This window comes from Furipterus horrens, unplaced genomic scaffold (assembly GCF_987537825.1).
Source record: "Furipterus horrens unplaced genomic scaffold, mFurHor1.1.pri manual_scaffold_7, whole genome shotgun sequence".
NCBI classification, from domain to species: Eukaryota; Metazoa; Chordata; class Mammalia; order Chiroptera; family Furipteridae; genus Furipterus; species Furipterus horrens.
In genome coordinates, this window is record NW_028327177.1 from 108,419,872 (window position 1) to 108,447,330 (window position 27,459).

Here is a 27,459-nt window from a genome sequence, read left to right on the forward strand (position 1 = left end):
TCATATCATCTCAAGGGCCAGGACAAGCTCAGGGAGCCTGTGGCTGATACATGACTCTGCCATTCCTTTGGTGCCTTGCTTCAAAAACCACAGGGAGCCTCAGACTAGGCAGACATTCTACTGCTCCTCCTTTGCTCTGGGGACCAGAAGGGACAAGTGGGAGGAGAGGAAGTGCTCTCAGTCTTTATGGCTCAGAGGCCGACCTCAGACCATGGGGTTAAAATTATGGGAAGGCAAGCTCAGGCCCAATAATTCAGAATACCATCCTAACACTGTGGGCTGCTTAGTACTGAAAAGTACTGCGTGGTGAAGTAATGAGCTCCCTGTCAGTCAGTGACTTGTCCAAACACCAAAAGCTGGTTAGAATAGGCTTAGAATACACCCCCTGGGGCCTGACTAAAAGGAGCACCCCCTTTTCCACCCTGCAACCTGGTGGTGCCACATACAAAATTCTGAACTCATGGGTAGACCTGAGCTAATGGAGACATAGAGACTTGCTGACTATTTTGTATCTTAGTTTCATAATAATGAGCAAACAGCGAGCCATGACATCAGGGATTTCCTTTTATTAGCTCTTAGACTCCTGCTGGAACAGCTTAGAGGTCCTAGGAACCTCGTCTGCAACCTTATTGAAGAATGTGGTGAGAAAAATACATATACATATGTGTGCGTATATAATGTCTATTTTGTGATGGGTCTCTGAGCTTACTGCCTGCTCTGTGGGGGGAGGGCTCAGAAGCGCTTCTGAAGGGCAGACTGGATGTTCTTCAGCAGGCCCCACTTGGCTCGGTTCTTCCCATGCCCATCTGGTGTTGCCACCTGCAAGCAGAAGCAGAGAGTCATGGGGCCAGCCGCGAGGGAAACAGTGGCTGCCCGGAGCTGGGCCCCCGCTGTGTGCCAGATACTATGCACATCATCTCATCAACTACTCATGACGACCCCATGGGGCAGGTGCCCCCGGCCCCATTTTCTAGATGAAGAAACTGAGGCTCAGAAGGATGGGGTAGATTTTCTAAAGTCCCACAGCTAACATGTTGTGGGATTGGGATTTCACAGACCAGGTTCCACTTTCTTTAAGGCACCTTGTGCACAGGAGAACCAGTGACAGTGTTAGGGCTGTGACCCTGGATGGACTTCACCATAGCGCAGCCCTCTGGGTTCTCCCTGGTCCCTAGAAATTGCTCTGTCACAGCTTTTGTCATTTGCAAATTTCAGCGACTGTGTTTGACTCTTACTGGGCCTTGAGCACCTTGACTGGTTTGGGACAATGTCAGCCCTTGATCTCTGTCATCCTGACATTGGTTATGGTAAAGAGAAGTTTCTTAGGAAAGCAGATGAAAGATGAATAGAACCATAATTCGTAAATCTGCCAATTGTTTCTCTTTGATTTCTCATATTCTCTTCGATTGCAGTGAATTGCCAGTGATGCCTAGAAAAGGCAGAGTGTACTGAGCATCAGGAACCCCTAGAAGTCTCACCTGCTCAACCTAGGTGGGGCTCTCCATGCCTCACCTTGAAGGTGGTGTGTTTCTCCATGTCCCCTTCCTCCCCAGTACACACTCACTGAAGAGGCCTTTAAGGAGTGAGGTTGAGATCCCAGAGTGAGAGACAGCCCACTGGATCAATGGGCTCTCTCTAGATGAACCAGGACTCACGGGACAGGTGGGGTGGGGTGTGGTTTGGATGCCAAAGAGCAATGGTTCCACAAAGGACAATGTCTCTGTAGACAAAGCTTCTAACTTTATGCATTTCTATTAGAAGGGGAAGGTCCAAAAAAAAAAAAAAAGACACTTCTTACCATTATGTTCTCTAGTTTTACACAATTTACAGTGCTTCATGCAGGACAATATCATGTACATGACATTAGATTGCCCGTTGCCAGATAATAATGGAGATAAACACATAGAGATAACCTGATAAAAGTAATATAAATAATGTAAGATGTACGTACAAAGCTATCAGGGGACAACGAGGAAGGGATAACACTGCTGTGGGGGTGGAAACTAGCTCATCAAAAAAGAAAGAATTTGAGTTCTGCCTCATAGAGAGTCAGGATCTCCAGAGATAATGATTGTGTGTGATGTGTGAATGGGCCAGAGGGGAATGAGGCATGTCTATGAGGCAGGGGATCAGATGAAACATACAGAAGAACAGAGAACAGAACTCGAGATACTAAAGAAGTTGAAATCGTAGTTGACACTCCCTCCCTGCCCAAAATGCTCAGAAAGTTTTCCAAATGAATTTTACCAAATTTTTAAGAAAGATTTGTTCTTGAAAATACAAAAAGAGCAAAAGCTTCTAGCTCATCCTGGAGAACACTATGCTAAGTGAAATAAGCCAGTCAGAGAAAGACAAATACCATATGATTTTACTCCTATGTGAAATCTAATGAACAAACTGAACTAACAAGCAAAATAGAGACAGACTCATAGACGGAGAGCAGGATGACAGCTATTGTTTGTGTGGGGGTAGGTTAGGGGGCGGAGGGATTGAGCAGAAAGGAAGAAGGACTCATGGACATGGGCAACAAACAGCGTGGTGATTGTGGGTCTGGGGGAGGTATAATGGGACTAAATGATAATGGAAAAACTGCAGTAAAAAGAGAAAATGTGAATTCAGGGTAACTTTTGAGGAGAATGTTTTAAAAGCACATTCTGGCTAAAGCTATTATAAAAACTCTTTCCATAATTGTCTAACTACTATGCTGTACACCTGAAATTAATACAAAATAACATTGAACGTAAACTGTAATTGAAAAAAAAAAAAACTCTTCCCAAAGAGAAAAAAGTGATATATCATACACATAGAAGATGATTTGAATAAATGTTCAGACTTATTTCAGAAATATCAATTGTCTTCAGATTAATTGAGAGACTCAATGTCTTCCTAATCAAATTCTATCTGGAATTTTTTTTTTTTTGTAATTCAATTTGCTTACTCCAAAAGTTATATGAAGGGATACAGTTTTAAGATTAGCTAAATAAACCTGAAAAAACAAAGGAAGATAATGGATAGACTTACTTTAGCAGATCATCAAGATATAGTACAAAGCTGAGGTTAAGGAACAATAAAATTAGTGTGGTATTCACATAAGAACAAATAGACCAATGGATACAATAGAGAACTCAGAGACACACCCCATATGTGGCTATTTAATATAATATCAAAGTGGCACCTTTATTGTATACTAATGGAGAAGACATTGCTTGGAGAAAATATTGGGAAAACTGGCTTACTAAATGTCCCAAAGAGTATGTCCCTATCTAGTACTGCTCACAAAGGTAGACTATAGATGGATTAAAGTCCTAAGTTTGAAAGGTGAAACTGTAAAGTTAATAAAAGAATGTAGAAGATTATTTTTGTGATCTAAAACTATGGGAGGACTTTTTAAACAGAACTTTAAAAGGTCAAACCATATGGAAAAAAATGATGACTTTGATCACATCAAAATGGAAAATTTTTGCTGTTTCATGAAGTACAACATGAACAAAGTTAACAGACAAATGTCATATTGGAGAAGATATTAGCAATGTCTAAAACCATTATCTAGACTATATAAAGACATCCTGCAAATCACCTAGGAAAAAATACAGTTGAAAAACAGGCAAAGGATATTAGCAGTCCAATTATAGAAGTGGAAATCCTAAAAACTAGCAAGCATAGAAAATGAAATTTAAAGCACTAAGGAGTTGTTAGCACTTTATATTTTTTGGGCTAGCAAAATAGTAGAAAGTTGGATCATGCCAAATGTAGGCAGGGCTTAGAACATAAGGGTCCTCATTCATTCCATATGGAAGTGTGCATGCATGTGGTCAAATCAAGTAGGCAAATACCTCAAGACCCAGGAATTTCACTCATGATATATACTGGTAAGGACCATGTGTTCTCCCAAAACTTGTATGTTGAAGTCCTACCCCCAGTACCCCAGAATGTGACGGTATTTGGAGATAGACCCTTCAAAAAGGTGATTAAGTTAAAAAGAGCCCTGATTCATTCTGACTAGTATCCTAAGAAAAAGAGAAAATTTGGACACACAGAGACACATCAGAGGGGCATGTGCATTGAGAAAAGGCTGAGTGAGGACACAGGGAGAAGACAGATGTCAGCAAGCCAAAGAGAGAGGCCTCAGAGGAAACCAGACCTGCCAACACTTTGATTTTGGACTTCTAGCTTCTAGAATTGAGAGAAAATCAGTTTCTGTTGTGTAAGCCACCCAGTCTGTAGCATTTTGATATTGGCAGCCCTAGCAAACGGACATCCCTATATCACCACCCACAAGGTGCCATGAAAGAGGCTGTTCACTACAGCATTTTTGAAAGTCACCTGGGTGTCCAATGTGGCTGAGTGGACAGGGAAAATGTGGCAAACAAATGCACATTGTGAAGGATGAAGCAGCATTAGAGTAAGGCAGTGATTTTCAACCTTTCTCATCTCATGGCATATATAAACTAATTATTAAAATTCTGCAGCATACCCCCAATTTTTTATTTTTTTTGCCAGTCTGACAAAAAAAAAAAAGGTATAATTTTGGTTCATTCACACTGGATAGCTATTGTTGTGTTGGCTGTTGTCATTTTAAAAAGTTTGATGATCTAAGGGAAGAGAAGTGTCACTGACTAAATAGCATGTTTTGCATGTTTTAAACATTCTTGTGGCACATCAGTGTGCCTCTTAGGACACACCAGTTGAAAATCACTGGAGTAAGGGACTAAATGTGCATAACAACATGAATGGATCATAAAAACACAAGGTTTAGGGAGAAAAAAGGTAAGAAAAGTAAGATATATAACACAACACTATTTGTGTAAGTTAATAACACACAAAACAATACATGTCATGTAAGAACACATAAAAGCAACAAGATACACATAAAACATATTAGAATGAATGTCATAAAACGTATTAGAATGGATGTCCATAAAAGGGAATAAATACATTAAAAAGAGGGCCTTGCATAGGCCCGCGTTGATAATGGACGATGAACTGAGGTGTATAATTAATTCAACCTTCTGTATATTAGGTTAAAAATAATAGGTCTATCTTTAGTCTAAACTCTATGCACTCCAGGGTTCAAGCCCATCTGCAGAGCAATCCCAATAGGGTTCTATTCACATGAAGGATCAAGGATCCTTTTGTGGGAGATAGATTTGGGGCAGTCATACTGAGTGTGAAATAGTGTTGGTCACTCAGATTGTCCTCTAACCCCAGTCCCTAAGATGTGTGTCTCAGCCTAGGCAGAGGCTCTGCAGATGATAAACCAGAATGGGGATTTTATGAAACTAAGGTAAAATGCCCAGGAAGGTCAGGCAACCCTGACCTATGGCTGGAGTTCCATCCTAAACGCAGCGTGAGCAGGTAGAGGAAGCATGGGAGAGACTCAGGGTTGCCAGCTAGGCTACTTCCCAAGCACATGTCAGAGATGGAGTGGGGGGCAGGGGGGCGCCAATACAGATGAGAAAGGGATTTTAGAGGATGGGTGGGGGCAGGGATGGTGGATTTCCTGGAGAGTTATAGGGAAAGACCCAGAAGAGCATCAGTGTGTGACTACTGTCGGGCCTGAATTTTTACCTCCAAATCGGATGTGACTTGGGTCATCTGATTGACAGACTGTGGTAGACACAATAATGTTCCCTAAAGATATCCATGTCCCAATCCCAGGAACATGTGAATATGTTATGTTACATGGCAAAGGGGAATTAAGTTGTTAGACAGCTGGCCTTAAGATAGGGAAATTATTCTGAATCATCCTGTGGGTCCAATGTAATCACAAGAGTCTTTCAAAGTGGGAGAGGGAGGCAGAGGAGAACCAGAGAGATGGCAGTTTGAGAAGGACTCAACCTAATGGTGCTGGCTTTGAAAATGGGGGAAAGGGCCATGAGTCAAGGAATGTGAGAGGTTGCTAGAAGATGGAAAAAGCAAGAAAATGAATTTTCTCTTAGAGCCTCCCGAAGGAACACAGCTCTGCTGACACCTTGATTTTACCCCCTGAGACCCATTTTGGATTTCTGATCTCTAAAATTGTCAAATAAGTGCACTTATGTTGTTTAAGCCACTAATTTGTTGTAGCAGCAATAGGAAATCAGTGTACATATAGGAAGTTATCTTTGTCTTGGGGAGGTTTCTTGGAAGTTAGCTGAGATTTGAAATCAGAGGGAGATAATCAAAGGAAGGAGACTATTTTCAGAACTGGGGATGGTGGTCAGCAGGTACCTTGAAGACGAGAGGAAAAGCAGGAGGAGAAACTGAGGCCAAAGGGTACAGGACTTGCCTACAAACAAATCTCTCCATTTCTTCAAAAATATCAGGTAGGGTCTTGGATATTAGAGGCTCTCAGTTGGGGACCATGAGCCAGATGGGTGAGTAAGGCCAACACGGTATCTGTCCTCACAGATCTTGCAGCCTGGTAGCTTTGGGACCACCAGCCCAAGTCCAATGTTCTTTCCAATGCATGATCTTGCCTCTCAAAAAAACAAAAGTCTGGCTCTCACTGCTGTTGGCTTTCATGACATTTTCCCGGAGTGAGGTGCCAGGTCCCCAGGGATGAGTTTGCCCTGCATCTGATTATTGTGCAGGGGGCCAAAGAGCACCTGCCTTGGATGAGACCTAGCTTCCCGCTCAACTCCTTTGAGTACATGAGGCCAGACACTTTATCTGTATGGGCCTCAGTTTCTTCATCTGTAAAGTGCAGGTTATAACCACCCCTTCCCCACCAAGTAGTTGAGTTGAGAGTGACAATTAATATACAGTGTCTGACACAGAGCTGGCCTTCAATAAATGGGACCTTTAAAAAGTGTTCAAGTTAATTTTCATGCTTCATGTACTATACTTCAAATAAAATCCCTTAAAAAAATCAACAAGTTCCAGACTATGAAAACCAAATAGAAAAGGTACTATTTCACTTCATTTACAAAAGCATATATGATAGAAATATTGCATTTTGGAGAAGAAATGATCCTGCTGCCTCGTTAAATCATTTTAAATAAAACCTTTCAGGAATACCTGCACAGAACTGATGCCAAAGGAAAAAATATTTGGGTTTTATAGGAAAGAGCTGAAGTCATTACTTTTATGAAACTTTATAAATGTCATTCAAGCACACCATCTTATTTTCATTTGCTATTGAAGCCTTTACTTATGCAAATCATGACAAATGTTAAAGAAACCAGCATTTCCTCTGGAATGCTAATATAATCACAGAAAGGGAGGAAGAATTACTTCTGAAGGAAAAAATCTATATTGTAGCTCTGCAACTCTGATAAAAATGAAGCTTCCACAAAACCCTCATTAATTAGTGCTTTGCTTATTTAGAAATTGTGTTAAAAAGCAAAGGGACTCAATAAGTTTTGTGTCCAGGCAGGGAGTGCAGATTAATCACATAAACACCATTTCAGGGGGAATGCTATTCTTGACTGATGGGTAAGACACTTAAAAGCTTTCAGGCAGCTTTTGCTACTTTGTAATTATCAATTTTGTCTATCAGTTTATTTCTTCACTCTTTAATTTAGACATTCATTCATATATGTATTTGTCTGGTCACATTTTCACTCATGTATTCACTCAATAACCTGCTATGTGCACAGTACTGTGGTAAGCATTGTGGGAGAAAGAAAGACGAATTTTGTTCTCAAGAGGAATGACAAAATATCTACTTAAAGCCAACATTCTTCAGTGTTCCAGCCCTATCCCTGTCCCTAACATTTAAAGATGATGGAAGATAACACTGAAAAAAAATTAACAGCATTGAGTGCTCTTCATGGGCAAGACATTTTTGAGGAATTTTTTAAAAAATGAGAAGGCACATGGCATCAGACTGAAGGAAAAACCCATGGTCAGAAGAACGTACTGCAAAATATGGTAGCAGCTGTGGATGTTCTAGGCTCTGGAAGAAGGGTTCTGGGGCAACTGGCTGACAGGGTCACTGGCGGGGGAATAGCAGAAGGAGCAGCCAGGCTGATGTCCTCATCCTACTTCCTTCCAATGAGAGTGTCTAACCCTGGGGGAGAAGGAGAGAGTGCATGTGCATCCTGGGCTACGTAAGCAGAATGTGACCCCAGGAGCTGGCAATCAGGATGGAGTGGAGAGCACCCCCCCCTGCCAGGAGGTTGCTACCAGGAGGCTGAGCAACAGCATAATCCTGTGCCCACTCTACTTCCTGCTTCCCTGTATCACTAGAGGTAGCAACCAATCAGATTCTCAGCTTCTCTGCTACCATCATTTGACCAGAGACAAAGGGAGTATCACTAGAAGAGAGAGAGAGAGAGAGAGAGAGAGAGAGAGAGAGAGAGAGAGAGAGAGAGAGGAGAGAGATTGGACTGAGGGAAATAATGATTGTTCAGTTCCCTTGGGTATCAGATCAGATGCATGTCCTGGCTGAAAGTGGTCTCATGAGACTCCCCTTTCTCTGTACCATTAATTTCCCTTAAAATTTTTTTTTATTTTTCAATTACAGTTGATATTCGATATTACATTAGTTTCATGTTACAATATAGTGGTTAGACAATTATATAATTTGCCAAGTGATCATTCAGGTGCCCACCTAGCACCATACATAGTTATTACAATATTATTAACTGTATTCCTGTGACTATTTTGTACCCATCTGTACTTCTTAGTCCCTTTACCTTTTCCACTCAGCCCCTCAACCCTCCTCCCCTCTGGCAAGCATCAGTTAGTCTCAGTATCTATGTAAATTTCCCTTTTCAAAAGCTGAAATGGATGGAATTATTCTCTTTTTTCTAAAGAATTCCTGATTAAGACACAATCTATTCTGACTTCAAAGAATACCATCATTGTTGTATAGTAAGATAACTCTACACAGCCTTGGTATTATTTTCCATTTCTCCTCTGAATATCGATAAAATCTCTCTGTCTCTCTCTCTCTCTCTCTCTCTCTCACACACACACACACACACACACACACGAATGTATGTCCTCTGGGAGTATATAGAAGAATCAGCCTTGCATTACAAAGAAGATAGCAATAATCTTGTATCTTGTTTTTTGAAGTTCATCCTGACCTGTTCAGTGGCTCTTCCTTGACTTTCAGATAAACAACAAGTGAATTTTTAAATCATAACTAGATCTCAGATTTGCATGGGATATACTTATACTAAAACAAACATTGGTTGCTTGCCTGAGTTTCAATTTAATTGGGCATCCTGCATTTGTATTTGTTAAATCTTAGCACCCAGTCCTTTCTTTGAGTCACCACTGAAGCTAACATGAAACTTCTTTTTGTCCTCTTCATACCACAGTTATTGTTTACTAGACCCTGAGCTCCCTGAAGGCAAGGATTATGTCTTACATTCCTCTGATTCTCTATATCCTAGCACACTTTTTTTTTTTTTTTGAATCAAACTGAACTATTAATTCTTAGGATGTATCTGCAAAGTCGAGGCCAGCAGCCCTAAGTGAACAAGTTTTCTGGGATTAGAGGGGCCAGTCACATGCATGGTGGGTTCTGTGATCTCATGATCATCCTAACAGACCTGCATCCAGAGCTGACACAGAAAATCTGTCTGAAACTAATGTGCACAGTACCTTGCAGACGTCACTCCATTGCCCAGGACCGTTATCATTGATGGCTCTGACTTTAAACAGATACTCAGTATTGGGGGTCAGGTTGTGCAGCTCCAGACTCTGCTGTGTTATGTCCCGAATTTGTCCACAGAGCTCTGTCTTCACAGTGTTGGGAGGGGAAGTAATGAGTTCATAGAATTCCATCTCAAAAGAGTCCACGTCTTCTGTTGGGCATGTCCAATAAACCTGTGAAGAAATGAACATGTGCGGGTGGTCCCAGCACACAACTTTCAGCTTTCTTTCCCATCAAGATTTGTGTCATTGACTATCTGTGGGGGGAGGTCAGGCTGACCCCACCCCCTCTAGCTGCTGAAGATTTTGAATTAGACCTTGTGCAACAGTAATAAAAGGCTGTGTGATGAGGTCTGACAAGATGCTTGCAATGTGTTTCAAGAACAGAAGGATGCTCCTCTGAGTTCTGTTACTGTCAGTCCTTGTGGAGGTGACCATTGTCCTCCTAACACCACTAACTAGAGTAATTACCAGTTATTAAACACCTACTATGTATCGGAGTGTGTTTCAGACATGCTTAACTCATTTAGTCCCCACAACTCCCTGGAAAGGAGATTTTAGTATCCCATTCTATGCTTGAGCCTCAGAAAGATTACAATGAACAAATGTAACAGAACCACAGAATCCTAGAAGAGGAAAAGTGTATATCTTCCAACCCTCTGTCTTATATACAAGAAAATAGAGTCCCAGGGAGGTGAACTGAGTTACTCAAGTAATGAAGAGTAAATGTTCATAGTCCAAGCATATGATATCAACCCTTTTGGAAGAGATGCATTAACAAGTGTCAATTAGCTGATTGTACCTGGCATATAAATATTTTATAATAATTGTATTTTAAATAGATATTGCATGCTATATTTAAATTTTAATAAATTTAAATGTTATAATGTTTATAAAATTAATTTATAATTATTCTTAAAAATAAGAACAGACATTTATTTCTCACAGTTCTGGAGGCTGGAAATCCAAGATCAAGGCACCTACTAGATTTAGTGTGTGCTGAAGGCCTATTTCCAGGTCCGTAGACATGTTTTCTCTCGCTGTGTCTTCAGATGGAGCCTCTTTCTCTTTTTAAAATTTTTATTGAATGTATTAGAGTGACATTGGTTAATGAAATTATATAGGTTTCAGGTGTACAGTTCTGTAATGCATCATCTGTATATTGTATTATGTGTTCACCACTCGAAGTCAAGTCTCTTTTTGTCACCATTTACCCCTCATTTACCCTTTTCTATCTCTTCCTACCCCCTCTTTCTCTGGCAATCACCATACTGTTGTCTGTGTCTATGAGTTTTTGTTCTTTTTCCCTTGCTTTTAAAACTTTTTATTAATTTATATAACAATAAAAATTATTTTTCCTGCTTATTGAAGCAAACATACTCACTATGAAATACTTAGAAAATACAGAAAAAGTATAAAGGAAGAAAATAAATATCACTTATAATCCCACAATTTAGTTAATAATTAATTATTGTTTCTTTCTAATTTTGAATTCAATCAAACACAGAAATACATGTAACTTGGATTATATTGTTTTGATTCCTGCTTTATGTCACTTATTATATATTGTATATTTCCTTACATCATTAAAAATTCAATAAAGCACAAATTTAATAACTGCCCCACAAATGATTTAATCCTTCTATAGTTGAACATTTAGGTTTTTCCTAATTTTATTCTTTAATAAATAATGGTGCAGTGAACACTTTTGGGCATGAATCTTTGAATTTTTAAACATTTCCTTGGGAGGGATTTCTAGAAACAAAATTGAGTTTTTATAAAATCTCTTTAGGATTTTTGATACATACTGACAAGTTATAACTCCAATTTTAAGAATATTTTCTATGCCTGAAGCCTATCTGAAAGATGTCAATACAGTCTTCATCTTCTGCATTACTGAGCACTATAATTTCTGTGTGAATTTTATTCCATGAGCCTAAAATAGGGATCAAGGATATTTTTACATCAAATACCATTATCTGGAAGTTTAGGTCCCCTCTTGACAGCCTATGGCTTGACTAGGTTTTCCTGTGTAGGCTTCTTTCTTGAGCTCACCCAGGGACCACTAACAGGTGGCATGGGGTGACTGCTCTCCAAGCCCAAGTACAGAGCAGACATCACCATTCTTCCCTTCTAGAATAAGATCCTGCCAACCTCCCAGGAGGTCTGAGCTGTACAAAGAGGAGACCCAATGTCACCCTGGAGCTAATGTCACATATACTGCAGGCTTTGCTGATCAAGTGTCATTTGGAAATGTGGGTTCAGCAGCTCAGTTGTGTTTGTCTCTTATGTGAAGGGCAGAGGTAGTTTGTTTGCTTTGTCTGATGGCCCATGGGAGGGAATGCTCTATGCTGCAACATAAGATCCTTCTTACTGTCAGTTATAGACTCCAAAACATAGATTTTGATGCCTCGGGAGAATGGAAAAGTAAAGTCTGGTTTATGTCTGGCTTTCATTTTCTTGTTTTAATACTGTTGGTACAAAGTGTGGCCTGCAGACCAGCAGCAATGGCAATACTTGGAAGTTTATTAGAAATGCAGAATCCCAGGCCTCACTGAAACCCACTGAAACAGAACGTGCATCTGAACAAGATCCCCAAGTGCACATTCATATTTGAGCACTCCTATGTCAGACTTCAGGGATGCTAAAAGTGTCTGGGAGGGTGCTCAGATTATGAGGCCCAAAGATGGGCTCTGCCACAGGGAAGCAGGCCATGGGCGGGCCTCGGAGATGTCCCTGTAGAGAACCCTAAGATGAGAGAAGACATGCTCTAATAGAATGTCTAGATGCACGTTAATCTTTTTTCTTCCCTGAACTTTAATAGAGTATGCTACTAACAGTTCACTGTAGGTTCAGCTGGATTTGAGAGGAATGTTAAGGGAAAGGCTATTTGTCTATGTTAGGCCAAGAGCATCAAGTAGAGGTCATGACCCCAAAGCCAGGTGAAGGCAGTTGCGGAGGATGTGTGAGGAATTCACCCTCCATTTCCCCCCAAAAGTTGAATCTTAGGAGATAAGAATTAGAATGCCATTGGGGATTAATTTTCCAATCTCCAAATCCTGGATACATCTTTTAGGAACAGTAACAGTTTAAAGGATTCATAGCCGATAGGTAATGGGACCTGCATTTCTAATCCCAGTTCCTGGCTCTCTACTATTGCAGGCCTTCCTCTGGGAAAAAGTACACCTTTCAAGAAGTCTGTCCAAATTATTTTGTTTCTCACATTGGATTCTCTTTCAACAAAGAAGCTGCCTTTGAAGTGGGTTTGGGGTTTTCAGATGTATTTCTGACTATGTGTGCTTTAATCCAGTCTTGGGCTCCTAAAATTTCAGAAATGTATACCTTTTGAATGCGCTGACCACAAAGAGTCCAGAGGACCAGATCTGAGTGACCAGACCCTATAGGTCAAAGCGGTAAGTGCAATCTTTTCTGACTACCTGTCTCTGTTCCACACCCCACACCCCCTCACCTTCCCCACAGGGCCCAGAGCCTTTTTCTTACCTTGGCAGCTCTTGGGTACACCAGAGTCTGGTAGATAACAATTGGGCCTGGGGTTTTCACAGAGCTGTCATTGAATGAGTACCAGTTGTGAAAGCTGCTGCTGTTCTGCACAGACTGGTTTTCTGCCCCTGCACTCCAGTAGGTGTAGAGGCCATCTGTGGTCTTGGCAGGCACGGCGGACTGGGCTCGCCCATGGGCCTCCAGGTCCACCTTGGCCTTCTCTCCCCCTGTGGCATTGAAGGACAATAAGGAGGAGCTTCGCTGGTATATCTGCTGATTGTCGAAGCTGTGGGTGCTGAAGGTGACCTTCCTGGAAATCATCATCTCTGAGTGCATTGGATAGGGAGAGGGCAGGGAGTCCCCTGAGGAGCATACCTTCTTGGGTCCCGTGGGGAAGAGTTCGTGGATGGCACTGGAGAGCTCAGCAAAGTCCAAGGGCATGCTGTGCAAGGAGTGCAGTCGGAGCTGTGGGTCAGGCCGGTAGGTGCTCTGGATGCCATCCTCGATCTGCTCCACCAGGATCTTGGCGGACTGCAGGAATGCCACTTGGCCCGTCTCCTTCAGTGCTTCCTTGGAGTAGGCGATCAGGCCATCCATTTCATTCACTTTCATATTTGTGACATTCACATATTTCTCAATCTCCTTCTGCCGGGATACTTCCAGATTCTCGATCTGCTCCATGATCAGTTTCTCTTTTTCCTGCAGAATGCTGCGCAGCTTGAGAAATCCATTTCTGATCTCTCTTCGCTTTGCCTCCTTGTCAGCTTTAAAGCTGCCTTTTAAAATGTTGAATTCCATTAGGTCATTGTCAATTTCGTATCGAACTGAAAAACAACCAAGTTAGTTACTTCAGTTAAAGTTTTCTTCTTGCCAGATGTCAAAGCCAGTAGTAAACTGGAGCAAATTACCATGAACTCCAAGGAAATGGGTAGAGAGGGAAGAAAGGCCCTAGTGGCTGGGCTGAAACATACTGGAATGCATTTTATTAAATGATTTATGAAATGCAGTTGGCCTCCCTCAGTATACTTCTCCCTTCCTCCTTTAATACTTCCCTCAGACATAACAGTTATCCTTATCTGGCACACTTCTATCTTGTAACAATAATCCCCGTGGCCTTGGGTCTGAAGTTGGAAGTTCAAGGCTACCCTTGCTATTAATTTTTATCAGATACACTTGTCAGCAAATTGGACTGAGAAGATGTGATGTCACAAAGTGACTGTTTTTTTCCCTGTGTGAAAGCTAAGCTTTTGTAGGGCTAGGAGAAAGAAGTAAATCTCTGATGACTAAATGTTGCCATGCCTCATTGACCAAAAACCCAGCTCTAGAGAATGGGGCTGCTCTTTCACACTCTTTTTCTTCTTTGCTGGGGACTCAACTCTCTCAGGTTCACCTGGGCTCCCTTTCTTGCTTTCCCCCCACTTCCTTTAAATAAAGGGTCCGCTATTACACTTCAAGGAGAACCCAATTCATCCTGCATCCACTAACACAGTATTTAGATTTTAAGTGCATTTAGCCATTCAACAAACACTGAGTGGACACCGTTCCATGGCACATGACTTTCTAGGCACTGGGATCACAGATGTGAATATGAGGGGGCACCGAGGTTCAGAGCACTCACAAATCCACTGATACTGCAGCACAGAGGACACTGTCATGGGGGAACAGGTAGCAGGTCTCTGTGAAATGGGCACTTTTGTTGGCTTCACAGGGACTTAGGCGTTAGGTAGTGATTTGAAGACACATGGCCTATTCCAAAGTAAGGTCCTTCCCATGAAAGGTCAGCTCTGCTGAGAACTGATGAGCTACACTCCTCACAGATTTTATTCAGGAGATGGGGTGATCAAGTCTTTTTCACACTTGATTCTTAACATAGTTGTGGGCCTGTGGTAAGCCATACCTTTGTGCATGGTAATCATTGTAACAAAGATATGCATTTGAATAAGAGAAGCCCTAGAGTTCTGTCAGACCATGGTGACAGGAACCACAGCTATCTTAGTTACCACTATGACCAGGATGTGTGTAGGGGCCTGAGAGGTGTTTGTTGAGTGAAAGCCATTCTGTCCTGTTTTCTAACATCTTTGGGGTGCATATCAGCAGTGTTGCTCCCTGGCCTACCTTCTGAAGTCCCCATTTCCTTTGCCCACCTCCTCCCTCACATTGGCCCAGAAGGGATGAGGAGGTGATGCAGATGAAGGCTAACAGGAAAGCATCAGGGTGTGGTTGCAGTGCTGCTGAGAAGTGCACCCTGCCCTCCCTGAAGGCAAGCCCTACTCTGACTTATGGTGGCTGAAATTCCACTTTATGCATTAATTCCTTTGACTATTTCATAGTTACTGTCAAAGGTACTTGGATAGGATATGTCTTAGTTTATTAGAGACATGTTAAGCTTAAGTAAAGTTCTGAGAGAAAGGAAAGAATTTTCTTAGACGAGGGGAAAGAGGTAGCACCAGAAGCACGGGAAGGAGGGGGCCAGAAGCACCCCTTCCCCTTACAAATATGACAACTTTGCAAGAGCTTGTCTTAGAGCAAAGTTAAATCAAAGTCTCTTTCAGGTAATATACATATTATGGATCTTATTCATATATTATGATATGTTACACATATCTTTCTATGAGAAAGATATTGTTCCCCTTTATAGATGAGGATACTAAGGCTCAGAGAGGTTAAGTGACTGCCCTGTGTCACACAGCAAGTAATTGGGAGTAATCAGGGCCTATCCCTAATTTTTGTCTGACTCCACAGCCTATATTTTTAATTGCTCCAGCTGTGGTTCTCAGCCCTCTGTGAGCACCAGAATCACCCAGGGAACTTTAAAAAACCCTCTTCTCTTGGCCTCACCTGCTGAGATTTTGAATTGGCCTGAGTTGAGGCTCAGGAATTCAGGTGAGGAAGTTTGCAGCTAGGTTTAGAACTAATCCAGGGAATCTTCTGGGGATTCTTTTAAAAATGCAGATGCCCATGTTGTCTGGATTAAGTGGAGCCTAAGGTTCTGCATGTCTCACAAACTGCCAGGAGGTGCTACTGCTGCTGGTCCTGGTTAGTAAAGTTCCCTAGGCAGTGCCACTGTGTAGCTGGGGTTGACATTACAGCTTTAAACACTCAACTTCTCTCCAGGGCCCAGAGTTTTTCAGATAGTGTTCTTAGATCACTTGCTTTTGAATTATCTGGAGATCTGTTTAAAATGCATACGTATGGTACCCTCCCGCCCCCCAAAATGAACTGAGTCCTCAAGAAGAAGTTTGAAGCCTGGTTAATTTTTTTTCTTAGCAGAGATGAACAGGCTAAATTGTTTGCCTATAGCTCAATGGATATGCCATGAAGGTGGCCCCCGTCCCTCTCCCAACCGCTAAGCTCTCTGAAATATTTACTGATGTCCTCTTTCCCTGACTTGAACTTCATTGCCTGGCTTTTAGATACTGTGGACTCAGAAACTATCCTAAGTTTCTCCTGTGTTAAATGTTTAGCCTTTCTGTGGTTGTTATAGCAGCTACAGGCAGCAGCCCCTTCCCCATGCTGAGGCTCCAAAGAAGCCAGCTCCACCCAGGTAGAGAGTCCCACCTTGAGAAAATCTGCTAGGAACCAAAGAGGCTATGCATTTGTCTGGCATTATGGTTCCTGTAGGGTTTCTTTCATATAGAGGCTTCCCTGGTGGTGGTTCCAAAACTGAATACGTGTTAGGTGATGAACAATGTTTTCAGGTGTGAGGCAAAATCAAGGTATTCCTGAAATACTCATGCTGGTGAAAAGTCCTGGGTGGCATACTAAGCAAAGCCCATCTCTGACCCATCTCTGTGTCTAGCTGGGTTTTGCTGTGAAGCTCAGAGAAAAACAACCTCTCTCTCATATGTTCAGGCAGGTTGACACCATGACACTGAAAAATCTGACAAAGGGAAATGGCCGGGTTGATCTGGGCACTTTGGTCACTTAACTGTAGGCCACTTCTTAAGGAAACAGACTACAGGTGTGAGTGGTTGGTGTTGGTGGTAGTTGGTGGTGGTTTTCAATATCTCTACCTTTAGAGTTTGGTCACTGTTTAGCACAGAGTAGATCGTCAAATGAATATTGTGAAATTGACATGGGTGTCGAGGTCAGATTGGGTTTACTAGCTGCCTTTGCCAATTACTTCTTGGAACCCCCTTTGTCTTACCCATGAGGGAATTTTAATGCATGTACTGTAGGATTATTGAGAAGAGTGGACATAATTCTTCTACAAGGACTGGGTAACATAAGCCTCTGACAATGGATATATTCCCAGGGGGAAAGGGCCCTAAAAGGATTCCTGAGATCCACATGTCTCATCAAGTGAATGCTCACCCAGAAATTACAGGGCTGTTCGCTGAACCCCATAAATATTGTTGTACCGGGTTCCATCGTGGAAACTAGGGTCCGTTTCTCCTGTAGAAACTAAAACTACATTTTATGTAGCCAATATAAAATAACCATGAGCAGGCATGCAGAAGAAAACCAAGCTGTTGATCAATATGTTTTTGGCTATTTCTGAATTTTCTGTTACGTGTTTACTACTGGTTCATTTACTTTGCTGTTTGCAAGTTTTGGGAAAAATCCATCAGGGAAAATTTTAAACTGAGGTAATTCTCAACACTGACTTAATTCTTTCCCCCTGCAAAATGGGAAAGTACTGCAGAAACCTAGCTCTAGTGACAAAAAACACCTTAGAAAAGCTTACAGAACTTCTGGATAACATTGGATCAAACTCTTCATTTTCCAAAGGGGAAAATGGGACCCATGTCATCTGCATTAAGCAGAACCTGAGGTTCTGCATGTCTCACAAGCTCCCAGGAAATCCTATTTATAACTCCCAAGGTTATAACTATGATTATAGAATTCTTATGGACTTCTTTTGTGCCAGATCGTTTTTTGTTATTTTTTATTTTTATATTTTGCATGCTTCACATAGAAGAACTCATTTAATCTTCACAAGCACATAACGAGGGAGTTACTACTATTTATCGCCATTTTATAGATAAGAAAACCAAAGCACAGGAAGGTTAACTGGCTGGTGGTAGCTGCCAGGTAAGGACATACCAGGCCAATGACTTGCAGCCTAGCTCAGAGCTATTCTGGAGGGGAGAGCAGGGGACCAGACCTGCTTTGAACTTGGCAATGGCGCTGAAGAGTGCGGCGGACCTCTCGGAGCAGGCGTCAATGAGGCTGACGGTGTCGTGGCCGTTGTGGAATGCGGTCTTGCAGAAGGTGCAGAGCAGCTGGTTGTCCTCGCGGCAGTACTCTATGATGCGGCTGGACGGGTGGTGGATGCAGATCTTCTCGTCCTGGTCATCAGTGCTGGTGTCCACGAAGACGTGGTCCTGCATGGCCACGTCCGAGTGGAAGGTCTTGAGGCAGTCGTTGCACAGGTTGAGGCGGCAGGTGATGCAGCGCTTGTAGGCAATGCGGTGGCTACGGCAGACCTGGCAGATGATGGGCCCGGTGGAGCGGTCGAAGCGCCACTTGAGGTAGCCGTGCTGCTGCATGTAGCGCTTGGTGAGGCGCCCGCGCATGTAGTTCTCGGGCAGCTGCATCTTGTGGCTGTAGGGCATGCAATGCGAGCGGCTGCACACTGGGCAGACGAGGATGAAGAAGTTCTCGGTGACCTCGGCGTGCTTCTGCAGCCGCCGCAGGCACTTCTCGCACAGGCTGTGGTTGCAGGGCAGCATGAACGAGTGCAGGCGCAGCCGGTCGCACATGGGGCACGAGAGATGGCTGACAAGGTGGCTGTTCGCGGGCATAGTCTTTACCTCGTCCACCTGGGTATCGCTGCTCCCGATGCGCAGGGCAGTTTTGGAGCTGAAAAGAGAAGCAAACACGGGTAGGGCTTCAGGACGTGGGCTCCAGAACTTGCTCCAGTTCTCCACCTCAGAAAGTGGCAGAGGGCCACTAAGAGGCCAGGGCAATGGCCAGGAGTGTGGACTCGATGCCAGGGTACCTGGGTTCTAAACCTGCCTCCACTATCTTTAAACTGGGTGACCTCAGAAAACTTAGTGATCCTCTCTTTGCCTGTTTCCTCATTAAAAAGTTAGAAACCCCCATATCAGGGGGTTTCTTGAGAGGATTACGATTGAATTTAGGACCTGCAAGGCCAGTAGAGAATCTCTGGAACTAAGTGATTGTTATTTTTGAGCAAGAGAAAAGCAGCTGAGACTGACCCTGGTGTCCTGTTGACCATAACAATATCCCAGGACACCCACTCCAGGCAAGGCCATTCTGGGACTCTGATGAAGCAGAGCAGAAACAAGACCACTTCATCTTTGAACTCGGACGAGATGAGAACATTGTCAAAACTGCACAAATGACCAAACACTCCCCCCTCCCCGTCCCCTTCTGGTTAATGAGAGTGGCTGCTGTGTTTTCACCAGTTGCAGCCTCGGGTTCCCTCTGTTTCCCCCCACTTCTAGACAAGATTTATTAAGATACCCAATAGCAGATTTATCCCTGTATTCTCACCTGACATGAACCTGAATCCTATAATAACTTACTGCAGCCTTCTTACCGAGATACCTCCCACATAACCATGTGTATGTTCTCATGTTACAATGAGGCAATGCATCCAATCTCATTCAGCTACAGGTGTGTTCTTGGGCGGGTTTTGCCTGGACGGCATTGGTGTCAGTATTATTATTATTGTAGGATGTAACACAGAGGAGGAGAGAAGGATGGATACAGTGTCCTTCCCAGGACACGAGGAGATCAGTCCCTGAGCCAAGCCTAAAAGCCAGGTGTCTCACCACTAGACAGGTAAAAGTTAAGGGTCTGGGCAGATTGCACATGATGGAATGCACCAGTTTAGAGTAGCAACTTTGAGATGAGTTTCTTAACTTCTCTCATCCTCAGTTTCCTCATCTGTAAATGAAGGCTCACAATACTACTTCTTCCATGAGAATTTTACAAAGTCTGCATGAGATTGTCCATGATAAGTACTTACCTGCTTGTACCTAGGAAGTATTCCATAAACGTGGCCACTGTAATTACTCCCCTCTACTACTAGCCAGCTAATGTCTACAGTAAAGGAAATTAATGGTCAAGACCATGAAAAGTGTGCACTTGTGTAGTTTGTGTGTGTTTTCTTATTTCTCTAATATCAGAGACAGATTACATGTGTGCAAGAACTACGAACAAAGTAAAAGCATACTTGTAAAATTCAAGTGCAAATTGGGGAAAAAAGCAGTTTATGAAAACAAATGCATCAGCTGTGGGGATGGAGGTGCCACCAGAAACACAATTTGTGACTGTTCCTATTTCATTTCCTCAATTCACATTAGTAATGTTTGGCTGTTGATCTTGACATTGTGACCGTGTTCTCTTCTGCTTTTGCATCGCTGTGGTCCCTATACATCCCTGTCTCCTTCCCCACTCCCTGGTCCAGAAACCTGTGTCTCAGAGCCCAGACAGTCGAAGGTGCTACCCAAGTAGACTGGAATGAGTGGCCCTGTGGTTACAGAGAGTGCCCCTTGTGGAGACTCAGGCATCTGGAAAGCTCATGCCTTAGGATTTGGATGCTGGGCTCTATGTTTGTTCCCCCTCTGCCTTCCCAGCCTCCAGCCTGCGTCCTGAAGGGGTCACCTGGAGGAACAGTTCCATTGTGCATGTGTTTGCTGGGTGGGCTCCCTAGTTTGATAAGGTGGGACTCTGAGAATCAGAATCAGGGTGTGGTGTAAAGCGAGACAGCATGAGATATCAGAAAAAAGAAGGGAGGGAAGGTGATCCTGGGGCAAGGGAAAGAAAGAGAGGGCAGGTGTTAATGGCTCAGGGAACTGGCCTGGAGGTGAAAAAGAAACTGAGTAAAAGAGATGATTAAGGCAGAGAGGGATGAATGAACCAGAGTGGGACAGGATGACCAAGATGCTGAGCAGTAAGTAGTAGTGAGGAATGTGGGAGGCCATGGTTCAGAAGCCAGGAGAGAGGCCGATGGAAGAGAAACCTCCGTGCACCCAGAGCCAACCTCTTGACACTTGCAGTAGCATCTCTGACCATCTTCTGAAAGGCTCGGGCTTAGACCTGGGCATTCATTGGCTATGGTCCCATGCCAAGACCCTGACCTAGTACAGCACCCTTGCTTTCTTGCTGTGACATCTAGCTTCTGCATGGCTTTCACCTTCTCCCAAATTCAGGCCTGTTTTCCTTGCACCTAGGTCCTTAATGTATCACCTGGCAAGTCTCCCGACTTCCCTCTGTGTACCCTCTAGGCCATTTTGTATTTTAGAATCACTGGGGGTAGGGTGTGAGCTTCTACAATTCTGATGCCCAGGTGGTGCTCTAGACCAATAAAATCAGGGGATGGTGATGGGGACCAGGCATCACTAGTTTTTAAAGAATCCCAGGTGATTCCAATAGAAAGCAAAGTTTGGGAGCTGCTGACCTAAGGCATCTTCTCAAGCACCAATGCCATCCCACCTCTGTTGAAATGAGCTCAGGGACTCTCCTGGCTGATGCACAGAAAATGGGGCAGTAAGGAGGAGAAAGAAGTGAACTTCTACATCCATGCAAGGACCATGAGTGGTCCATGAGCAAAGCGTAACATTTATTAAGCATCTACTAAGTGCTTAACTGCAAGATGGATTATATTCGTCCCCCAAATTCACTGAACCTTTGCTCACAGAATTGCTTTTTTGACCTTGTGAGGCTTCAAACCTGCCTCTCCAAATCCTGTAATAGTACTGAGCTTTGATCTTTCCTCCTCTGAGAAGTCTGTCTCTAGTACTCTAGGCACCCTCATGTGTGACATAAAAAGACAGGTTTGGTCAGAGCAAGAGGAAATATATTTGATGCCTGATACAAAGGCTCAATGCCCCAAAGAGTGATTGAAGCCCTCAGGGCCATGCCATCTGGATGGGAACAAAAAGAAGGCTGGCAGGAATGCATAGCTGCCTGGGGCCCTTTTGTAAGCTGCGGGGTCACCAGGGGCCTGTAGAAGTGATTCCTTTTCCAGTAAGTGTTGCAGATATCAAGAGGTCAAAGGAGGAAGAGAAAGAGCAATTTACATTTTTATGTCACAACAGATTTTAGAGTGTGTACGTGAATCCTCATGCCCACTGATTCATGGCAGGTATTGTTCTCTCTCTTCTGCAGCACTATTTAAAATTATGAACACACAGACTGGGTTCAAATCTGGGGTGCATCAAGCTGGCTGTATGATCCTGGGCAACCTAGCCTCCAAAAGTCTCGCTTTCCTCATTGGCAGGGTGGGCACGGGACAGGGTTCCATGGGGTCACACAGGCTATGCCTGGCAAGTTGCTCCAGCACTGAGTACTAGCTGCTAGTGTCCTGCACAGGTGAGAGAGTGACCTCAGGAGAGCACAGTGCTCAGTCACAGGGCGGTGGAGCTTGGATGTGGAATTCAGGTCAACATGTGGTTAAGAATGCACTTAATTGCTACAAAAGTCTTGGCCCCCTTTATTTAGATAGAGAAATGGACTCGGGGCAGGATCACCAACCTGCCCTGTGGACTTGACAGCCAGGAGGGCGCCCACAGTCTCCTGAGCCAGGGTGGCCCACCTGGGGTGCCCCACACTTACAAGGTGCGTATGCTCTTGAGGCGGCCCTTGTGGAACGTGATGGTGGCATTGCGGCAGCAGCGGCTCTCGTAGTAGTAGCACTTGATATTGCTGCTGGCTGTGCAGCAGCACTTACAGTTGGGGTCATTGGCCCAGGAGCAGCAGCACCAGTGGCAATTGGGGTTCTCGGCGCAGGTGCAGTGGCAGCACTGGCAGTTCCTCTCGTCCTTGTAAGGGCAGGGGAAGCAGGTGCAGTTCCGCTCCGAGGTAAAGAGGAACTTGCAGCACAGACAGGAGCATAAGCGAGGACAGCACCTCTGCCACGTGCAGCACGGAGAACAAACACACATAGCCGTCTCCATGGCTCCAACATGAGTGTCACCTGCCCTCCTCGCCCAGAATCCTGCTGTCAGCTCTCCTGGGATGGGTTCCTCCTTCCCCCTGGAGACTGCAAGAGGTTGGCTGTTATGAGGTCTTCAAAGGAAGCTCATGGGCTGGCATTGATGTATATCAGCCTGAGGCCATTTGCTTATGTCACAATCCCTGTCTCTCCACCATATCTAACCCTGCTGGGTAGGTGGGAGGGTGAGATCTGGGGGTCAGGGGCAGGTGGGCTGATGGATGGCTTATGCTTCCACAGGACCAGTACCAGTGAATGTGAAGGCTAGGAGAGTCCTGGAGGGGTAGCGGTCCACTGTCGTCTTTTGACTTATGAGGTGGATTTCAGAAGTGATTTCTCTCTGCTTGGCGCTTTCCCTGCAACTTGGGCAAGTTGACTTCAGGATATGTCTTCACAGGCTGAAAGGTCTGGCTATGATTAATTGACATGATGTTCTTCTCCTTGGGCTTTTACTGTGTTGATAGACATCTTTATTGGATGAACAAAGCACAGTGTTTACAAATAATAGCAATAACACATTTAAAAAGAATCACCAGAGAAAGAATTAAAGGGAAAAAAGGATACGGGCTCACTTAGGCACTTTTTTCAGGAGTCATTGAGTTTGGCAGTTGCTGCACAGTCTCCGCTGACTCTCATTAGGCTTCATGCGTAAGTCACTTGGAATATTTATTGGCTTTTTTGCAGCTTTATGGGATTTGGCTGAGGCTCAAACTGTTTCCTTTCCCCCCTCTGCTCCCACCCCACTGTGTCTCTTTTACAAGAGGCTGGAAGTCTACATGGAACTCTTTAACTCTTAGTATATGCTTAGGATTTCTAGAAATGACCATATAGTTAGAGGAGAATTTTCCTCCCATTTTATGCAGCTTACAAAGATTAAAAGAACAGAGATTTTGTGGTCCTACCACTCTGTGGTATAAACACTGTCTTATTATTTTTCCAAAAAGAAGCAGAAGTGAGAGCTGACCTGGCTGCAGGAGTTTATTGCATAATTCATTGTCTCTCCCTATGATTATCACCTTTATAATAGGAAGAACATTCGCCAAGTGCTAACCTGCCAGCACACATTGATCTGAGATTCCTACAAATGAAAATCCTGAATCATAAGGTAGGTGCTCTCTTTTTTCTTTTTTTGATAGATAGTACTAAATTGCTTACTTAAACGAATGTGCCAGTTTATACTGACACCAACAATATATGAGAGATACTTTTCTTCTTAGGTTTCCCTAAACTCACTTTAATCAATATTCTTTTCTATTCTCCAGGACAGTCTGAGTTTCACTCCTGAATTTATAGTACATTTTCATCATTGATCTGTGCAAGGCTCCCTCTTATTTTTTATTTTTTAACTTTTATTGAGATATAATTTATTTACCATTAAATTCACCATTTTAAATGGACTAATTCAATGGTTTTAAGTATGTTAACAAGGTTGGGCAGCTATCAGCACTATCAAATTCCAGAACATCTTTATCACCCCCAAAAGACATGCTGTACCCATTAGCCATCACTGCCAGCTTCCCCTGGCAACCATTCAATTCTTTTCTATATCTATGGATTTGCTTATTCTGGACTTTTCATATAAATGGAATCACATAAAATGTGGCCTTTGTAGATGTTTTTGTTTTCATTTAGCATAATGTTTTCAAGGTTCATCCATGTTTTATTTTGACATGTGTCAATACTTTACCTTTTTATGGCTGAATAATAGTGTATGGATATACCACCTTTTAAAAATCCATTATCAATTAATGGACATTTGGGTTGTTTCCACTTTTTGACTCCTATGAATAGTGTTGCTGTGAACATTTGTGTATGAGGTTATGCAGAACATGTATTTTCAATTCTCTTGACTATGTATCTAGGAGTAAAATTGCTGGGTCATATGGTAATTTTATATTTAACTTTTTGTGGAAATGCCAAACTGTTTCCAAGACAGCTGCAGCATTTTATATTTTTGCATTCCCACTAGCAATGTATGACAGTTATAATTTCTCCACATCCTCAGAAAAACTTGTCATTTTTCTTTTACAATTATTGTTATTATAGCCATCATAGTGGGTATGAAGTGAAATCTCATTGTGATTTAGATTTGAATTTCCCTGATGGCTAATGACATTGAGAATCTTTTCATGTTCTTATTGGCCATTAGTATACTTTCTTTGGAGAAATGTCTGTTTAACCCCTTTGCCCATTTTGTAATTATTTGTCTTTTTTATTATTTTTAAACCTTTTAAATTTATTGATCCAAGAAAGACAGAGGGAGAGAGAGAGAGAGAGAGAGAGAGAGAGAGAGAGAGAGAGAGAGAGAGAGAGACATTGACCCCCCCCCCACATTCATGCATTTATTTGTTACTTCTTGTATGTACCCTGACCAGGGATCAAACCTACAACCTTGTTGTATTGGGACAATGTTCTAATCTACTGAATTACCTTGCCAGGGTTGTCTTTTTTATGGTTGAGTTGTAAGAGTTCTTTATATACTATAGATACTATATACCTTATCAAATATACAATTTATGATGTTTTAAAAATTTTTGTGGTTTGTCTTTTTACTTTTTAGGTAGTGCCCTTTGACGCCCCCAAATTTTAATTTTGATAAAGTCTAATTTATCTATATTTTTGTTGTTGTTGCTTGCCCTTTTAGTGTCATTTAAGAGACTTTTGGCTAATTCAGCATCATGGAGATTTATGCTCTTTCTGAATTAGCTTTATACTTTGAACCCTTACACTTAGGTCTTTAATCCATTTCAAGTTAGTTTTTGTATTTGATGTGAGAAAGTAAATTGACCATAGATGTATGGTTTTTTACTGGACTCTCTAATCCTTTGATCTTTATGTCTGTCCTTATGTCAACCCCCCTGTTTTGACTACTGCTGCTTTGCAGTAAGTTTTGAAATTGGAAGTGTGTTTTTCACTTTGTTCTTCTTTTAAAGATTGCTTTGGATATTCTGAGTCCCTTGTATTATAAAATCTAGTGTCAGCTCTTTATTTGTGCACAAAGTCCATTAGAATGTTGATAGGGATCGCATTTAATTTGTAGATACATTTAGGAACTATTTTTATCTTAACAATATTAAGTTTTTCGGTCCACGAACACATAACCTTTTAAAATTTTCATCAACAATGTTTTTTTCTTTTCAGTGTACAAATCTTACACTTCTATGGTTAAATTTATGCCTAATTATATTTTCTTTTGATGCTATGGTAAATGAAACTGTTTTGTTAATTTTATGTTTGGATTATTCATTGTTATTGTATAGAAATACAATAAATTTTTCTATATTAGTTTTGTCTCCCACATCTTTGATAAACTCATTATTAGCTTTATTTTTTTTTGCTGATTTTAAAGGATTTTTTATATATAACTTCATATCATCTGTGACTAGATACTTTTACATAATTTTTAAAGATGTAACACCAAAAGCACAGACAACAAAAGCAAAAATAGAGAAGTGGGATTATATCACACTGAAAAGGTTCTGCACAACAAAGGAAACAATAGAATAAAGAGGCAACCAATGGGATGGGAGAAATGTTAGCAAACCATATGTCTAATAAGGGGGTAATTTCTAAAATATATGAAGAACTCATAAAACTCAAGACATAATCCAATTAAAAGTTTGCAAAATATCCTGAATTAGACATTTTCCAAAGAAAACATACAAATGGCCAACAGGTACATTAAAAGGTGCTACACATCACTAATTATGAGGGAAATGCAAATCAAACCCACAATAAAATATCACCTCACGTCAGTTAGAAGGGTTGTTATATATATAAAAATAACAACGAGAGATAACAAGCATTATCAAGAATGTAGAAAAAAAGGACCCCCTGTACACTGTTGGTGGGAATGTGAAATGACATAGCCCCTGTGGAAAGCAGTAGGGAGTTAAAAAATTAAAAATAGAAATACTCTATGATCTAGCAATCCTGTTTCTGGATATATAGCTGAAGGAAATAGAATTAGTATTTTGAAGAGATATCTGCACTCCCATATTTATTGCAGTATTATTTACAATGGTCAAGATTTGGAAACAATTTAAGTGTACATCAATAATGATGACTGTGTAAAGAAAATGTGGTTGATACACACACATTTTATTATCCAGCCATTAAAAAGAAGAAAATCCTGCCATTTGTGACAAAACAGGTGAATATGGAGGACATTATGCTAAGTGAAATAAGTAAGAGAAAAACAATTACTGTACAATTTCACTTATGGGTAGAATTTAATTAAGAAAAAAAGTTGATTCATAGAACAGTAGAATGGTGGTTTCAGGGGTTGGGGGGGGCGCTTTTGGGAAGATGTTGTTTAGGGAGCATAATCTTTCATTTATAAGATGTGTAAGTTCTGGGAATCTAATGTACAGCATGATGACTATAGTTAATATTGTATTGTATGCTTGAAATTTGCTAACACATACTATTTTATTTGTCTATTATACCTCAATAAA

At 42.1% G+C, this 27,459-nt stretch overlaps 1 protein-coding gene across 1 annotated transcript; it reads right to left on the reverse strand.

The window, feature by feature from the left end:
• Positions 1-732: 732 nt before the first annotated feature.
• On the reverse strand, positions 733-22,964 carry TRIM42 (tripartite motif containing 42). Its single transcript, XM_090282977.1, has 5 exons — positions 22,624-22,964; positions 18,200-18,897; positions 13,093-13,916; positions 9,541-9,765; positions 733-819 (listed from the first exon to the last, which is right to left on the reverse strand). Exons 1-5 carry the CDS (start codon positions 22,962-22,964, stop codon positions 733-735), a joined length of 2,175 nt encoding a protein of 724 aa, XP_090139103.1.
• Positions 22,965-27,459: the final 4,495 nt, after the last annotated feature.